Genomic DNA, 18,790 nt, shown 5'->3' with positions numbered 1-18,790 from the left:
AGGCACCCTGAAAATACTTTCTTTCCTCTATTGACCTGCCTTTGTACCTTTTTCAAAAATCAGTTGAGTATATTTTTGTGGCTCTATTTCTGGGTTATCTGTTCTGTTCCGTTAATTATGTATCTATCCTTTGATATCAAACTGCAGCAATAAAAGAGGACTTAATATTGAAATAGATGTATTCTTCCCACTTTATTCTTATGTCTATTTTAACTATTCTGGGTCTGGATTTTTCCATATAGATTTTAGAATAAGCTTGTGTATGTCTTTTAAAAAGCTGCTGTTAAGAATTACATAAAATGTCATTAAACCTATAGACCAATTTGCTAAGAAGTGACATATTTACCATGTTGAGTTTCTAATCCATGAACATGGTATGTATTTTCATTTATTTAGTTCTTCCTGGATTTTTCATTAGCATATTGTAATTTTTAGCATATACTTTATGTATTTTGTGCAGTGTATACATAGTATTTTATTTCTTAGAATGTTACTATGTTTATATCTTTGGTTTCCACATGCTCATTATTAATAGATACAAGTGTGATTGATTTTGGGGTAACAATCTTATAGCCTGTGACGTAGCTGAACTCACTTACTAGTTCCAGGAGGTTTTGTTGCAGTCTTGGGATTTTCTATATACATAGTGTATCTGCAAATGGACAGTTTTATATCTTCCTTTCTGATCTGTGTGCCTTGCATTTCCTTTCTTTTTCTTTATTATATTTGCTAGAACTTCCAATTCAACAATGGATAGCACTGGTGAGTGCAGACATCCTTGACTTGTTCCCAATTAGGGGCAAAGCATTCAGTCTTTGCCATTAAGTATGGTGCAAGCCTTAGTTGTTTTGTTGATACACTTTATCGAGATAATTTCCTTCTATTCCTAACTTGCTGAGCATTTTCATTATAAATGTTAGATCGTGTCACATACCTTTTCTATATCAATTACCATGATAATAAGGTTTTTTCTTCCTTACACTGTTTATATTGTCACATACTTTTTCTACATCAATTAGGAGGATCATAAGGTTATTTCTTCCTTATGCTGTTTACACTAATTGATTTTGCAATGTTAAACCAGCCTTATATATCTTGAATGAATCCTACTTGGTCATGCTTATAATTCTTTCTATACATTGCTAGGTTTTATTTACTGATATTCTGTTAAGGATTTATATGTCTAGGTTCACAAAATATATTGATCTTCAGTTTTCTTTTTTCATATTGTCATTGTCTGGTTTCGGTATTAAGGTCATGCTGGCCACATCTTCTATTTTCCAGAAAAGATGGCATGAAATTGGTATTAATTCTTCTTTAAATGTCAGAATTCCTCAGTGAAATAATCTCAACCAATTTCTTTAATGGTTATAGGGTTATTCAGATAGTTTATTTTATGTTTATTATACTTTGGCAGTTTATGGTTGTTGAGAAATTGGTCCATTGTGGTTGTCCAATTTAAAAGTATGAAGTTATACATCAAATTAAGAGAGACTGCATCAAATTTAAAAAACTGCACAGCAAAGGAAGCCACCAATGAAATAAAAAGGCAACCTACAGAATGGGGAGAAAATATTTGCAAACCATCTATCTGAAAAAGGGTTCATATGCAAAATACATAAAGAACTCTTTCAACTCTATAGCAACAAAACAAACAGTCCAATTTTAAGAATGAGCAGAGGGACTGAATGGTTCTTTTTCCAAGAAGACATACGAACAGCCAACAGTTCCACAGAAAGGTGTTCGACATCACTAATCACAAGATAAATACAAACCAAATCACAATAAGCTGTTGCCTCATGTGTGTTAGAATGGCAATTATCAAAAAGACAAGAGATAATAAGTTTTGGAGAGGATGGGGAAAAAGGGAACCCTTTGGCACTGTTGTTTTCCACTATGGAAAACAGTATGGAAGTTCTTAAAAAATAAAATAAAAAGTCAACTACATCATTCAGTAATTCCACTTCTGGATATATACACAAGTGAAATGAAAACAAGCTCTCCAAGAAATATCTGCACGCCTATGTCCATTACATCATTATTCACAATAGCCATGATATGGAAATTACCAAAGTGTCTATCAGTGAATGAATGGATAAAAAAGATGTGGCATATGTGTATGTCTGTATAATGGAATATATATTTATATATGTTTATATGTGTTTATATAACACATATATGTGTTTTTATATAACACACACACATAACAGAATATTATTCAGCCATGAGAAAGGACATCCTGCCACTTGCAACAACACAGACGAAGCTTGAGCTCATTACGTTAAGCAGAGTAAGTCAAAGATAAATACTATATGATACACAAAAATAAACTCAAAATGGATGAAGAACCTGAATGTGAGACAGGAAACCATCAAAACCCTCAAGGAGAAAGCAGGAAACAACCTCCTTGAACTCAACCACAGCAATTTCTTACTGTACACATCCCCAAAGGCAAGGGAATCAAGACCAAAAATGAACTATTGGGACCTCATCAAGATAAAAAGCTTCTGCACTGCAAAGGAAACAATCAAGAAAACTAATAGGTAACCAAAGGAATGGGAAAAGATAATTGCAAATGATGCATCGGATAAAGGGCTAATATCCAAAATCTATAAGGAACTCACCAAACTCCACACCCAAAAAACAAATAATCCAGTGAAGAAATGGGCATTAGTCATGAATAGACACTTCTCCAAAGACGACATTCAGATGGCCAACAGGCACATGAAACAATGCTCAACTTCACTCATTATCAGGGAAATACAAATCAAAACCACACTAAGATACCATCTCAGGCCAGCCAGAGTAGCTAAAATGAACAAATCAGGAGACTATAGATGCTGGTGAGGATGTAGAGAAACGGGCACCCTCCTACACTGTTGGTGGGAATGTAAACTGGTGCAGCCACTCTGGAAAACAATGTGAAGGTTCCTCAAAAAATTAATAAGAGAACTCCGCTATGACCCAGAAATAGCACTGCTAGGGATTTACCTAAGGGATACAGAAGTGCTGACACATAGGGGCACATGTACCCCAATGTTCATAGCAGCACTTTCAACAATAGCCAGATCATGGAAAGAGCCTAAATGTCCATCAACTGATGAATGGATCAAGAAGATGTGGTTTATATATACAATGGAATACTACATGGCAGTGAGAAAGAATGAAATCTGGCCATTCAGAACTCAAGGATGTCATGCTAAATGAAATAAGTCAGGCAAAGAAGGGCATGTACTATATGTTTTCACTCATAAGTGGAATAGGAGAAACTTAACAGAGGACCATGGGGGATGGGGACGGGGAAATAGTTGGTGAGAGGGAGGGAGGGAGGCAAACCATGAGAGACTCTTAAATACTGAGAACAAACTGAGGGCTGGTGGGAAAAGGGGAGAGGGAAAGGGGGGTGATGGGCATGGAGGAGGGCACTTGTGGGGATGAACACTGGGTGTTACATGGAAACCAACTGGACAATAAACTATAAAAGAAAAAAATTTTTTAATTTTAAAAAATACTATATGATATAACTTATATGTATAATCTAAAAGAGTCAAACTCATAGAAACAGAGAGGAATGGTGGTTACGGGGGCCTGGGGGGTGAGGTAAAGGGAAGACATGGATCAAAGGCTAAAATCTTCCACTTATAAGATGAATAAGTTCTGGGGATCTAATATGCAGCATAATGATTACAGTTAATAATATTGTGGCATATACTTGAAAGCTGCTAAGAGAGTAGATCTTAAATGTTCTTGCCACAAAAAAAAGAAATAGTCATTAGGTAATATAACACTATGGGGGTAATCATTTTGTAACACATAAGTGTGTTAAATACCTTAAACTTGCACAATGTTATAGGTCAGTACCATCTCAATAAAGCTGGTGGAAAAGAAAGAAAAGAAAAGAAAAGAAAAGAAAAGAAAAGAAAAGAAAAGAAAAGAAAAGAGAAGAGAAGAGAAGAGAAGAGAAGAGAAGAGAAAAAAGAAAAGAAAAGAAAAGAAAAGAAAAGAAAAGAAAAGAAAAGAAAAGAAAAGAAGGAAGGACGGAGGACAGACAAAGAGGGAGGAAGAGAGGAAGGGAGGGGGTCTTTTCATGGCCCATTTATTACCCAACTCATCTCCACCCTCACACACCTGACTCAACTCTTGGCATTAATATTATTAAACCATATGCAATTTTTCAAAGGTGGAATTCTCCTTCTGAACTTCTGGCTTTTGCATATGTCATTCTCTTGGGTGACTCTTCTCTCCTGTCCTTGCTGAAAATAAATTAATTCATCAAAAAACTCTTCACAGATTTCCTTATTGTCCTTTTACTGACAACCGGATCACAGTGATATCATTGATTTTGTTCCTGATGTTGATGATTTCTGTCTATTTTGGGGGTCAGTTTTGCTACAGATTTATCAAATGTATGAATTTTTTCAGAGAACCAGTTTTTTATTTCATTTATTTTCTCTATTGCTTTCTTATTTTCACTTTCATTGATTTCTGCCCTTTTGTATTTCCTTCCTTCTGCTTGCTTTGGGTTTATTTTGTTCATCTTTTTCTAGTTTCTTAAAGTAGAAACGTAGATCATTGATTTGTTTCCTCTCTTTGTTTCCAATGTAAGCATGTAATGCCACAAATGTCCCTCCCAACAGTGCTTCAGATGCTTTGAAAGATTTTATTCTCATGGCTTTATATTTGCTATTTATCTAACCTCCACCCCCTCCAGATAAAAATTCTTCATTTCTTCTCAGGATCCTGTATGTAGAATTCTAATACTTTATATACTTACCCCTGTAAAGCCTGAGTATCTTAAAACAAAAATAAAACCAAAAAAAGCCTTATTAACCCATTCTCATTAAGGTCTGAGCAGCACACTTATTATCTCTTGCAGGGGTATCTCTATTTTCACAGGGCATACGGCTCCAGGATCAACAACCCTGGGAAGAAGGGAACTCTACCCCTGTACCCCAAATTGTGCCTGCTAGAGATGAGAACCTCTCAGTAGACCTCAGTTATGCAGATCACAGATAATTCAAGGCATGGCCACCAAATCTCTAACCATCTTTTGTCATAAAGATGCTAAAATAGATATCAAACACAGGGTCATAGGCTTTAAGAACTAATCATAAGAAGTGCTTGAAACCAAGTGGATGAATAGAAACAAAGCAGTCCTCAATTTGTCGCCCCTGAATCAGCCTCACTGGCATCTCCTGGAACCTGCTGGAAATGCATACCATTTTCAGGCTTCATCCCAGACCTACTGAATCAGCAGTTCAAGGGTGGGGCCCAGTAATGTGTGCTGACCTAAAGCCTTCTGGGTGATTCTGATGCAGCTGAAGTTTGAAAACGCTGCTCAGGTGAGCACAAAACTTGCTGCCTGAAGTTTGTACTCAGACCCCAGAAGGTCTGATGACCTGATGGGAGGCTCTGCAGGCTGACTAGGGTTCTCCACTCTCTGGGCTGGGATGCTGGCCTTCAGAATTGGATCATTACCCCAGACAGACTGATGGGCTCACATTTAATCAAGGCAGTGGTTATTTGAGACAAAGGTCACTATCAGCACAACAGGTGGTTACCCAGGGGCGCCTGGATGACTCACTTGCTTAAGTGTCTGACTCTTGGTTTCAGCTCAGGTCATGATCTCACAGTTCATGGGATCAAGCCCTGCGTCAGGCACTGAGCTGACAGCATAGAGTTTAGGATTCTCTCTTTCCTTTCTCTCTGCCCCTCTCCCACTTGCATCTGTGCTTGCTCTTTCCCCCCAGATAAATAAACAGTTAAAAATGAATGAATAAATAAATAAAAGGCAGATACACTAATATATTCAGATCATGGTTATTTGTGGTAAAAAGAAAACATTCTAAGGTTCCTGGCTGGGCCTATCTATTGAGAAAAACTACAAAAATTTTCCAAATGTAAATGCAGTTTGCAATAAGTAAAAATTTTATTCGCACATTAACACACTGTGGGAGTATATTTGTATTTACATTTTAAAAATCTATTCTGTTAAGTTTTATTTTTAATTACTTATCTGCATATGTATTAAAAATGTCATGAGGCTCCTCGCAAAAATTCACATACTCAACATCTTTTTCAACCCTGAAATAAAAACATGCTCTAAGAAAGTGCTCAGAATAATCATTCCTGCCACTAGGTTTAGCTTGAGGTTGGACAAGTGGTTTTTTTTCTTTTTTAACATTTATTTTTGAGAGACAGCGAGAGACAGAGCAAGAGGAGGGGAGAGGCAGAGAGACACAGAATCCAAATCCTGAGCTGTCAGCATAGAGCCCAGCAGGGGGCTTGAACCCATGAATCATGAGATCATGGCTGAGCCAAAGTCAGAAACTCAATCAAGAGAGCCACCCAGGTGCCCTAGGTAGGGCAAGTATTTTTAAGCCTTATGTGCAAAGCACTAGATTCCATGGACATAAAAGGAGGAAAGCAGCCCCACAGGTCCCCTGTGCTGACAAGAGATTAGTTAGGAGAGGACGTGTCTCCAGCTTCAGCGACTAGATGATTCTAATAATTGGAATAATAACAATAACAAATAATAATTGGAATATTTGAGGGGCACCTGGGTGGCTCAGTTGGTTAAGTGTCCAACTTCAGCTCAGGTCATAATCTCATGGTTTGTGAGTTTGAGCTCTATGTCGGGCTCTCTGCTGACAGCTCAGAGCCTGGAGCCTGCTTACGATTCTGTGTTTCCCTCTCTCTCTGCCCCTCCCTCACTCACACTCTGTCTCTGCCTCTCTCTCTCTCTCTCAAAAATAAACATAATAATAAAAAATAATTGGGACAGTTGAAGTATTGTGCTTGGATTCTAAGTCCAGGTATGTGCTCACAGCTGTACTCACTGAAAGTTACCGAAGAGTTGGTAATCTGGGCCCACACAGCCCCTAAATTATTCAGTTCTTGCTGCAGTTACCACAGTTGCCATAAGTATGCACTTCAGTGCCAAGTTTATTAGCAAGAAGGAGGGAGAGAGGCCAAGGACCTTCCTTCCTCTCTGGGACCTTCTCTCTGCTCATTAACAGAATCGTCAGCAGGCAGCCAGGTGAAAGCAGGCTATGTTCGTTCACACCAGTCAATTCTGCTACTCGTTAGCAGCTCTGGTAAGACAGGCAAAATAAAGGGGGGAAAAACCACTTTGGGGAGGACACGCTGAAGTCAGATTTCGTTCTTCCTGCTGGATAGATTTCTATAATTCTTGTTCTTTTTGGTACTCGTCATCATGGAAAATCCCAAGTTCTCTGCAGAGGAGTTCACTCTATTTCCTTTTGCTCTCCCCTCTTCTCCCCTTCCTCTTGGCCCCAGTTGAGCAGTCTAGGAAATCTGGACCCCAAAAAGCAAGCAATGGGGAAGCCCAATGGACAAGAGAGAGAGTTTGCACAGACCCTTCACTCATGCTCTCAGTATAACAAAAACCACCTTTTAGGAAGAGAGGTTTAGGATAAAAAAAAAAAACAAAAAACCTGGTGTTGGAATAAGATAAAGGCTAAGCTTCAAGCTTAAGTTCAAATACAGACTCTGATCCCACCTTTGTTTCCAACATGAACAAGCAGGGCTTACATCAATCACTATGAGGATTTTCAGAATTTTACTACAGGGAATTTAAAAAGTAAGATGATTGGGGGTCAAAAATATTTGAATACTTTCTAGAACAATTCTAGAATACTCTACATTAGATTAAGCACTAATTAAACATGATCAGGCATCTGTAATATAGTGCACAAGTCCAAATATAGTTCACTTTATACTCTAAGTAGTATCTTTTTGGATTTAAAAAACATATTATCCCAGAAAAGAAATGAAATCTCGATTTTCTGGGTCAGAAAATATCCTCAGAGTCTGTCGCCTTTAGGTGATGCCTTCTGCCATTAGAGTAATGATTCACCACTATGTTAACACTGAAAGTAATAGGCCTTGTAGAGGTCACCACAATCTTAGTAGATCATTCTTTCTAGTTTCTACACAAATATATGTGGAAACACCTTCTCAGCATATACAACAGATGTGAATTGGTCACCAGTACAGATTGAGGCTTAAAAGGATACTTTTTCCCTTCTGTGGAATATTAATAAATTTAGCATTCAGCTATTCTTCTCAACCATTAATATGTTTCTTCAGAAAATTGATAAATCTCTCTGCTACCTCCTCCCATTCATCCCTTTCCTCCTTCTCACCTTCTATTATATAGGCAGGGTTAAGGTACCCTCCCCCTCCTTACTGCACCAAAATGATTATAAATTTTTTTTTTCTGATTCAAACAAAAAAACATCAAAGTGAGTCTGTGCAAATGCAAGATGCTTTTGATGCAAAACTGTTCTCAAAGGGAGACAGAGGGGGTTAAGATACTCATTGAGAAATACTATTTCTGTATTTCCATCCTAATTGTTTCACTCTTATGAAGGAGAGTTGCTTGTTCAAACTTCCCCAGATTTTGCAGTTTTACCCAAATCTTGAAATCTAATATTCAGACCAAGGTGTCAGGTCTTCAAGAATGATTGTATAGGATTTTCTCTATAACATTTGAAAATCTCTGCTGTCAGCACAGAGCCTGCTTCAGATCCTCTGCCCCCCCCTCAAAAATAAATATTTTTTTGTTAATGTTTACTTTTGAGAGAGAGAGACAGAGACAGAGTGCAAGCAGGAGAGGGGCAGAGAGAGAGGAAGACACAGAACCGAAAGCAGGCTCCAGCTCAATGCAGGGCTCTAACCCACGAACCATGAGATCATGACGTGAGCAGAAGTCAGACATTTAACCGACTGAGCTACCCAGGCACCCTAAGAAATACTGTTTTTTAAAAAAAGTACATGTTTAAGTAAATGTGTATTTTCTTTATAAAGCATTATAAAGTTACCTCACGCTGCTGCTGCCAGTGGCATTTAACTGATGGAGTTGATGATTTAACCAATTGTACTTTCCTTTAGTGCTTTAGACAAAAAGCAATTCTCACCGGGGCCACTCAACAAAGTTTAAAAATGGGCAATAAGAATTCACTGTAATTGGAAAATGCAAAGTGCTTCCTAGTCATGAAAGCATTCCTGAACTTGATGCTTCCCAAGGTTAGACTTCTGGAATGCTAACTACATCAAGACATCATAAAAGTGATACAGTAAAAAACCCAAGAGCAAAAACCTAATAAGCTCCCTGGGACACACCTGACAGCAAGATGAGGTTCCAAAGGGTAGAGTGTAAATCCTTAAGCAGGTACAACTATAAACCTGAATCACTTCTTTCCAACTCCAATCCCTTCAGGCAGGTATTCACGATCTCCCTGCGAAGTAGCAGGGCAGGACTGATAGTCTTCTCTGTGGGAAGTCACTGCAATCCAGACAGCTGTGTCTGAGTGTTATCCAAGTGCATGAGAGAAAGTACAGGAACTCACAGCATGAAAACATAAGGAGATGTGCAGAATCTGTGATCTTGGAGGAGACTGGAGGCCAACATGGTCTATGGGCTTAGATCCAACATTTCTCTAGAATTTGCTCTTCTACCTTCATTAATCCAAAGCTCTCTGTGGACATTCTCTATTTGTCTACTATGGCTTTCTTCTCCAACTTCCTTCTCTCCTTCCTCATTTTTAGATGGAACAAGACTGCTCTCTTGGAGTATCTAGCTGCATGTGTCAACTGTTAGTCTTGGGATGAAATTGCAGGCAGGCAAAAACGTGTTCTGGCGGAGACCTGTTTTCTAACTGCAGAGAGTACCACGTGTACCTTCCCCCACCTTGACTGTCTAAAGAGTGATATCCTGCCCAATTATCCAAGTCTTAGAGATATCAACAGATACTTTTGAAAGAGTTTGTTTCTTCATGTGTTTCTTTATGTAGCCTGTTAAAAGAACAAACACCACGGGGTACCTGGGTGGCTCAGATGGTTAAGCATCCAACTCTTGGTTTTGGCTCAGGTGGTGATCTCACTGTTCATGAGTTCAAGCCCTGTATCAGGCTCTGTGCTGACAGGATGGAGCCTGCTTGTGATTCTCTCTCTCTCCCTCTCTCTCTGCCCCTCCTCTACTCTCTTTCTGTCTCTCAAAATAAATAAATAAACTTAAAAAAAGAAAGAACACCAAAAATCATACTTCTCAACCTTTTTCCTCATTATCATCTCCCTTAAGGAGCTATTTAGGCCTATTTTTCCTCGTTACATACTCCCATGAAATTTTAATACCATAGATATACTATGTATCTATTTATGGGATATACACATAAATAGTACCATTTTTTCCACCCACAAAGAACCATTTTTTACACTCTTGGGGGAGATATAATCCCTCTTGAGAATGCATGATCTTGAAGCATGCAATTGTGCCAGAGTTATCTTACTACTGTTTCTCTAATATAATAATACCACAAATCACCAGAAACTAAATCTTTCCTTTAAAAATTCTTTTAATTTTTTTGTTTATTAATTTTTGAGAGAGAGAGAGCAAGGGAGGTGCAAAAAGAGAAGGAGACACAGAACCCAAAGCAGGATCCATGCTCTGAGCTGTCAGCCCAGAGCCCAACACAGGGCCTGAACCCACAGACCTTGAGACCATGACCTAAGCTGAAGGAAGATGCCTATCTGACTGAGCCACCCAGGCACCCCGACATCTTTCCTTTAGATCAATAATCTGTATCGAAGAGCTCCAGACCAGCAACGTCTTAATCTCCTGAGATTACAACTAAAACACAAAACGTCCTCCTGTAGTGACTACCACCTCATTGTTCACCCGCCACGAGAAAGCCCACAGAATCAATGAGTGCCACTCTCAGGTCAATGCCAACCCCAAAGAAAGGAGTCCACAAATACAATCAACCCCTTTCTCCCTCTGGAAACCAGAAAATGTACTTACCTCTTGCCGCTTGAAGTTCTGGACATACTCTTCAAACTGTTCATCTTTGGTCTCATCAGCTTTCCCAAGCTTCTGAAGGACCTAGTTTGCAAATGAAACAAAAATGGTGTAATTTAATAATGTCTTCGAATAATTGGCAGGGCAAGGCTGCTGTTTTGTTCTTCGGAGAAGATATCATTCAACGTAGCTGGGTTTTCTGTTTCAGAAGCATCCTGGCTTGGTGGCTTGGGGTTGATCAGACCTGGATTTGAGCCACAGCTCTGCGGCTCACCAACTGAGCAATTCTGCCACCCACCAGGCTGAGCAAACCCTACAATGCACTTACCGATTTCTATGTTTCCTCCGGTGTGCTGTACATTACTTAAAGGTTAAAGCTAAGCCTTGTCCCCTTGCCCAAAGCATCCAGGATAATGTTTGGTGCAAACAGGTACACAGTTGTTTAGTCAAAAGTGAACCAAAGTCATTCCACTAGAGAAGTAGCCTGCTTTTTAGCAATGGTATTAGAATTACTGAAGCCAGGCATGATGCAAATTCTCCCCCACTGCCTTTATTGAAGATGCCCTTCAACTCATTAAATGCTCAAAGATGCCCTGGATGATGCAAAGCCCCCTGCTAAGCACTAGGATTCAGAAAGGTGAAGATGAATAAAACGAGGCCCCAGTTCTTAAACTTGAGAAACATAGAGTCTAGTGACATAAACAAGGCTGGTTCACAAATAACAACTGAGACAATCTGTGATAGGCAACAGAAGGGTTAACATAGTATTATGAGCACTATCTCTTAGGAGCTGAGGTTATGAGGGAATGGTCTGCCGATGGACTCAAACTGCTGGAAATGCCAGCAGACAGGAATGTGCCAGACTACATTCCCACTAAGGAAGGAGCCTCAGCAGAGATCACTGGAAAAATCATTACACACTGTGGGATTGGGCAGGAGTGATCCATCTTCCTGGAGCACTGGACTGGGTAACAGGAGAAGGCATTCTTACATAAACAGCGCCTTAACACCAAGTCACTTAACACACACACACACACACACACACACACACACACACACCAAAAACCTCCATAAACACTGCCATAATGAGTTGAAAATTAGTTAAATGAAAATGTTTTCTTTAACTTCTGAAAAACTGTAACAAATGGATCAACTTAGAAGTGTTCTGTAAATGCAAGATACTGTTACTATCATCTTAATGACCATTGTTAGAGAGGGCAAAGCAAAATTGCACAGGTCACAAGAGCTACAGAAGGAAATTCAAGGACATAGGGATTCTGGACCTTATTCCAAGATCTCCTCCCATCCACCCCCAGATCTGCACTCTAAAGAAAGAAGTTGCAGGGCACCTAGGGGGCTCAGTTAAGTAACTGACTCTTGGTTTTGGCTCAGGTCATGATTTGATGGTTTGTGAGTTTGAGCGCCACACTGAGTTCCGCACTGGGCATGGAGCCTGCTTGCGATTCTCTCTCCCTCTCCTTAAATAAATAAACTTAAAAAATTTTTAATAAACAAATTATTTTATTTTTAAATTTTTTAAATGTTTTTTATTTATTTTTGAGAGACAGAGAGAGATAGCACAAGCAGGGGAGGGTCAGAGAGAGCGGGAGATACAGAATCTGAAGCAGGCTCCAGGCTCTGAGCTGTCAGCACAGAGCCCGATATGGGGCTCAAACTCATGAACTTTGAGATCATGACCTGAGCCTAAGCTTAACTGACTGAGCCACAGAGGTGCTTAAAATAAACAAACAATTTTAAGTAAAAAGAAAGAAGTGCTTGTTTGCTTCTTTATTCAATCTCAGTTTTAAAAAGTTTTCATTTTAGGGGGCCTGGGAACTCAGTTGGTTAAGTGTCTGACTCGATTTCAGCTCAGATCACGATCTCATGGTTTGTGAGATGGAGCCCCTCATCAGGCTCCACGCTGAGAGCACAGAGCTTGCTTGGGATTCTTTCTCTCCCTGTCTTTGCCCCTCCCCCATTGGTGCTCGCTCTCTCACTCACTCTCTCTCAAAAATAAATAAATGTAAAACAAATTTTTATTTTCATTTTAAAGCCAAGTCTCCCAAATGACCTCTGGCCACACACATAAACACTAGAAGTAACTGGGGAAAGGGAACTAGCATTTACCATGTGACCTTTCCCCCTAATCCTTAAAATTTACTGTTTCATAAACGTTTGGCACCTCTAGAGCAGGGAAGCCTTTGAGAAGAGGCAACACCTCATGTAAGGGCAGCAGTTTACAAAAGCCACCTTGGCCCCAAGACTGTCTGCGCAGTGCAGAGGCACTCCGGCCTTAGCAGTGGAGAAGACAGACCAATGTTTGAGTCTCCACTACGTGCCTGAAACCACAGAGAGTGATTTACATGTTACATCTTCCGTTCTCTCAACACCCCCTAGCTCCATCTGTGTCTTCCTCTCTCTCTGCCCCTCTTCCCTTCGTGCTCTATCTCGGTCTCTCAAAAATAAATAAATATTTAAAGATTAAAAAAAAATACACAACCCACACTACACTTACTGGCTTACAAGATGGACAGGGTGGGGGGACAGAGAAGACACAGAGATGACCTTGGGTTTCTGCCACTGAGAACCAGGGGCCCAGGCTTTGGGGAAGACTCCAGGGAGGGAAATGGTTTAGACACGGATTAGGAAAGGTCAGAGCCAGAAACACAACAGGACCTGTGGATGGAAGTGACGGCTCAGTTGGAAAACTGAGCATGTTAAAAAGTCTTATCATTTTTGTCTCAATAATTGAAAATATCCATTAAGTCTGACCAGTTTGGCACATGGATGTTAATGTTATAGGGCGATCACGATACCTTCATGGTCCTGACAACATGAGCCATCTTCTGAGTACAGGCAAATGGCAGGCAATTCTGTGGGTGTGTTTTGCTTTAGGACTTAGAGGTCTTTCACCACATAGATCCTTTCACCTGCCCTGATGCTTTACTGTTTTGAAACAACAACATTCTGTTACTTTTGTCAGTGATGTTTTTCTTTTTTTTTTTAATTTATTTATTTTTGATATAAAGAGAGACAGAGCATGAGAGGGGAAGGGGCAGAGAGAGAAGGAGACACAGAACCGGAAGCAGGCTCCAGGCTCTGAGCTAGCTGTCAGCACAGAGCCTGATGCGGGGCTCGAACCCACGACTGTGAGATCTGACCTGAGCCGAAGTCGGAGGCTTAACCGACTGAGCCACCCAGGCGCCCCTGTCACTGATGTTTTTCAAATGCAAAATTACATCCTAAGTTAAATAAGCATTTTCAAACTGCCTTTCCTTTCAATGAGATACATACATCCTCTACAGCGGGCTGTGCCACCCTCCCCTCTCAGGCCTGAGTTCAGAAGTTCTGCTGTGATTGTAAAGACACCATAATATGCGCAAATTAAAAATTAAACAGGAAGGAAAAGCAGGAATGTGATAGCTTGGAGCAGTTCCACTAATAAACCCTGTTTCAGTGTCTCCTAAAGCAGTTAGTAATGGTTTGTCTGGGCTGCTCCAAAGACGTGAATCCCAAATTGTTTTATTTTAGTTTTTAGGTTTATTTATTTATTTTGAGAAAGAGAGGGAGCAGGGGAGGGCCAGAGAGAGGGGGGGAGGGAGAGATGGAGGGAGAGAGAGAGAGAGAGAGAGAGAGAGAGAGGAGAGAGAGAGAGAGAGAGAGAGAGAAAGAGAGAGAGAGAGAGAGAGAGAGAGAGAATCCCAAGCACACTCGGCGTCAGTGCAGAGCCCAATGTGGGGTTTGAACTCACAAACCATGAGATCATGACCTGAGCCAAATGAAGCTGGATGCTTAATTGATGGAGCCACCCAGGTGCTTCTTATATTCCTTTTTAAGAGCAATTATCTAGAGCAACTGCTCCTAAAGTACCCAAGGAACATGTCTAAAAGTTTAGAACTCTCCAGTTTGAGCAGTCAAGGAGAGACCTGCATAATTTAGCTTTCTCTGAACAAGGATGCCCCCTCTCTTCACACTCTCGGTTTTTATAAAAAATGAAGAGCACATAAAATTGCGTACACACTATCCACTGAATCCAGGAGGCAACTACATGGGATGACCATGGTCTCTTCTTGTCTGGATAAGAGAGCGTTGGTCTTCCACCCTTGCCCATGTGCAGATGATTCATTCACTCATCTGTCCAGAGAGCCACATGTCCATGTGCAAATTCAGAAAGCATTTACCAAGTGCTCACTCTGGCTCTGTGTGAAGTTCCATGACCTAGGACTCGAAGGAGGCCATCAGGTCCATGACAATGCAGAGTATTTGCTTGTGCTGGTAGCCTTTGAGCAGACACTGCACTGCTGGCCAAACTTCAGGGTACTAGATCTTTGTTTCTTGCTAGGTGTGTTCCAAGACTTAAAACAGTAGCTTTAATGTGCCCTAACTTGAGAGGAACAAGATGAGTCATCCTTTGGAATGCTCCTGTCAAGGTCCTGTACTTTGCCCTCATTCTGGTCTTTTATAGATTTATGTCTGCGTCATTATGACATCCACTCCTTGTTCTGCCAGATTTCAATACATTAGCCATTATGGCATCAAAGTCTCTCAGAGGCTGGCACGAGCCCTCCTCTAATACTGGAAAACACTTTTGAGGAGATAAGCAAAAATAGGTGAGAGAGGGAATGTTTGCAGCCTTCTGTCCCATTTGAGTGACCTTCAGACTTAACAAGTTTGAGAATAACCTACAGGAGAGAAAAAGTACAAATCTCAGACACAAGCAGGTTTATCCTAGGTGTGACAGAGCCAACTGAGAATTAGAATGCAATGGAGGAAAGAAAGTTCAGGAGCTGGGATGGGAAACAGAGATAAGCAAGAAGGGACCTCAGAATGCAGATGCAGAAAGGACTAGCCAAAGCTGTTTTCAATCACGCATCTACCTTGGTCAGGTACCAGGCTCCCGAGGTCTGCTCTCTTCCATCCTTCCCCATCCCCAAAGTTAAGGACATCTTAGTGCTCCAACTTAAAAACAATAATTATTGGTGGAAACACAACACAGCTTGAGGACTATTGATCAAGGGAAGACAAAAGGATATTTGCCCTGGCACTCGACCTCCTCCTCTTTTCTAGGTGCCTGGGTTGGCCAATCTTGTCTCAGAACTACCTTTCCAGGAAAGCTGATACCTCTAGTACTCCCCAGAATACAATAATTACACCAAATTTCAGTGACACAGAAGGTTACTAAAGACTTCAAGTCATCCTGACACTCTGAGAGAGACTGGATCCTCCTTCTTCAGTGGCCCCCTTCAAAGACATACCAATACTGCAGAGAGTTATACGATGACTCTCTAACCTCATTCTACCATTTAAATGAATCCTCACACCTCAGCTAGGGGGAGATAGTCCTCCATTTACCACTGGCCAGATGTCTGAGAGAAAGCTTGTCTGCCGAATTGCTGGGAATCCACCTGTAGAACATTTCCTGCAAACGCATGTGGTTATGGAAGCTCTACACCCACCCAGGCAATTCATGGGGACACAGTTCTGTTCCTGACACCTTCATACACACTCCTCAGACAGTCTCTGTGACCTCCGTTACTCACTGTACCAGCAGAAGATGAGTCAGCAATGTGAAAACACGGACCTGCAGAATAGTTATGAAAGCTGCTGATTTAGGTAGAACAAAAAGTTCACAAAACCCTACCTGGGATTTCAATTGGGACTATAAGCTGCCTAAGTCAAGAGGGTGCTGTTGGGGCCTTTGGGTGGGATATAGATGAAAAGGAGTAGAGATGAAAGGACATGTTCTTGCTCTTCATCCTTTTCTGAAAAACTCCCACGCTATTTCTGTAATTCCTTAATTTTATTTGCTATCATCTATGTAAATTTAAAATATATCAACCCTAGTTCTATATGCATTATATCAAAAACCGAATTTAATCTTCCCTAAGAATCTTGTGAGTTAGATTACGATTATCTTCATTTTACCAATGGGAACACTGAAAACTGGAGTCATTGACCACAGTAATAGAGTTCGTATGTAATGGAGTCAGGACTCATAGAGGACAGTTTGATGCCAGAGTCAGCTTCTCACCTAGTGGTAAGAAGATCCATACTTTTTTTTTAAGTTTGTTTGTTTCTTTAGAGTGCTCACATGTGTGTGAGCAAGGAAGGGGCAGAGAGTGATGGAGAGAGAGACAATCCCAAGTGGGCTCTGCACACTCATTGCAAAGCCCGATGTGGGGCTTGAACTCACACATCATGAGATCATGACCTGAGCTGAAATCAAGAGTCACATGCTTAACCGACTGACCCACCCAGGTAACCCCAAGAAGATACATACTTTTATTAGACGAAAGTCATCTGACACCATCCCCATCCAAAATAGATTATATTTATTCATATACGCTAAGTGACAGCCACAGGTTCAACACAATGTGTTCTCCCCATTCTACCCTCACTTAGACAGAAACCATCCAATTTGCCTCTGACTAGCAAAAGGCCTGGGAGAACATTACCTCCTTGTAAACTCAGGACACAAAGAGTGACTCACCAGAGCAGGAAGTGGTACAGAAACACAAGAAAACACAACCCTACCTGATTCCACAGATGTCAAAACAAGATCATCCCAATAGGACAAGTGACAAGCTGCCCAGGAGATAATGCAGATGGTCCAGGTCCTCTCTTACACCTGTTATGACCCTACAGCACCGCAGGTCATCCCGCTCTTGCCCCCACTCACCTTCATGAGCTCCTTGCAGCCTGTAATCTTGGCTTAACAAAACATATTTTCACCAAATGCTGCCAACTTCCCTCTCATTCTGGCAACACAGTCTACATACCCAAGTGTATTGCTAACTAATTAGAAATCATTGAAAAGATTTTTGGAAGCTTTGTTCTACCTTATCAACAATCTGTCTCCTGGGTGGAGCCAAGATGGCAGAGAGGAAGGGAGCTCTGTAGATTCCGTCCACCCCCTCTATCAAACTCAGAGGGACATTAGTCTCATCTGCAAGAGCGGAAGGAGAGAGTATGGACTCCAGAAAGAAGGGAACTTCAAGGATACCCGAGTGAGTGAGTGCGAACTGGGGAGATCTGAAAACGGGCCAGCCTGGGACGTGCAGGGGAGGCAGGAGCCCCAGCCCAACGCGGGGCAAGTGTGCGGAGCCAGAGACACAAAGCGAAGAGACAGAGAGTCTGAACACGCCCACAGTACTGTCTCTGGGGAAGAGGCAAAGAATGCTTGGCCGCACTTGGAGAGAGAAACCCACTCCATAGATAACTGCTGGGTAGCCAGAATCCCAAACTCGGCAGGCGCAAGGGAAGGAACAGCTTCCAGCCCTAAGCCATCTCGGTGGGGAATCAGCGGCGGCTGTGGCTGCGCCAGACGCGCTCACTGCGAACTTGGTTTTGGAAACGGGACCATGCACCGCATTTCCACGGCGCATCTCGCCCCCTGCAATGGCTGCGCGAATCCCGAATCGCGGGTGCCCACAGGAAAAAATAGGTCCCACACCTATGCGACCCCCGATGGAGTCAGCAGCGGGTGGAGGTCTGGGTGCACGCCTAGGCTGCAGGAGCTCCCAGCTCATTTCCAGAGTGGTTACAGACCTATCTAATGAAACCTGGCAGGCCAGGAAGGAATGGCAGGAAATCTTCAATGTGATGAGCAGAAAAAACATGCAGCCAAGAATCCTCTACCCAGCAAGCCTGTCTTTCAAAATAGAAGGAGAGATAAAGGTTTTCCCAAATAAACAAAAACTGAGAGAATTCATGACCACCAAACCAGCCCTACAGGAAATCCTAAGAGGGACTCTATAAGGGAAATGTTGCAAAGAATACAAGGTGCCAGAGACACCACTATAAACATGAATCCTAGGGAGAACACAATGACTCTAAACCCACATTTTTCGATAATAACATGGAATGTAAATGGACTGAATGCTCCAACCAAACGATACAGGGTAGCAGAATGGATAAAAAAAAACAAAACCCATCTATTTGTTGTCTACAAGAGACTCATTTTCAACC

General features: G+C 41.3%; 1 protein-coding gene across 1 annotated transcript in view; it reads right to left on the bottom strand.

Moving 5' to 3' along the window:
* Positions 1-18,790, bottom strand: part of AMPH (amphiphysin) — a 232,528-nt gene that overhangs the window by 118,860 nt on the left and 94,878 nt on the right. Inside the window, exon 2 of the mRNA XM_029926769.1 lies at positions 10,826-10,906. Within this exon, the coding sequence (XP_029782629.1) occupies positions 10,826-10,906 (81 nt within the window). The remainder of the gene's footprint in view (positions 1-10,825; positions 10,907-18,790) is intronic.

Source organism: Suricata suricatta, chromosome 2 (genome assembly GCF_006229205.1).
Source record: "Suricata suricatta isolate VVHF042 chromosome 2, meerkat_22Aug2017_6uvM2_HiC, whole genome shotgun sequence".
NCBI classification, from domain to species: Eukaryota; Metazoa; Chordata; class Mammalia; order Carnivora; family Herpestidae; genus Suricata; species Suricata suricatta.
The sequence above is the reverse complement of the archived record's forward strand: the minus strand, read 5'-3'. Positions and strand labels throughout refer to the sequence as shown.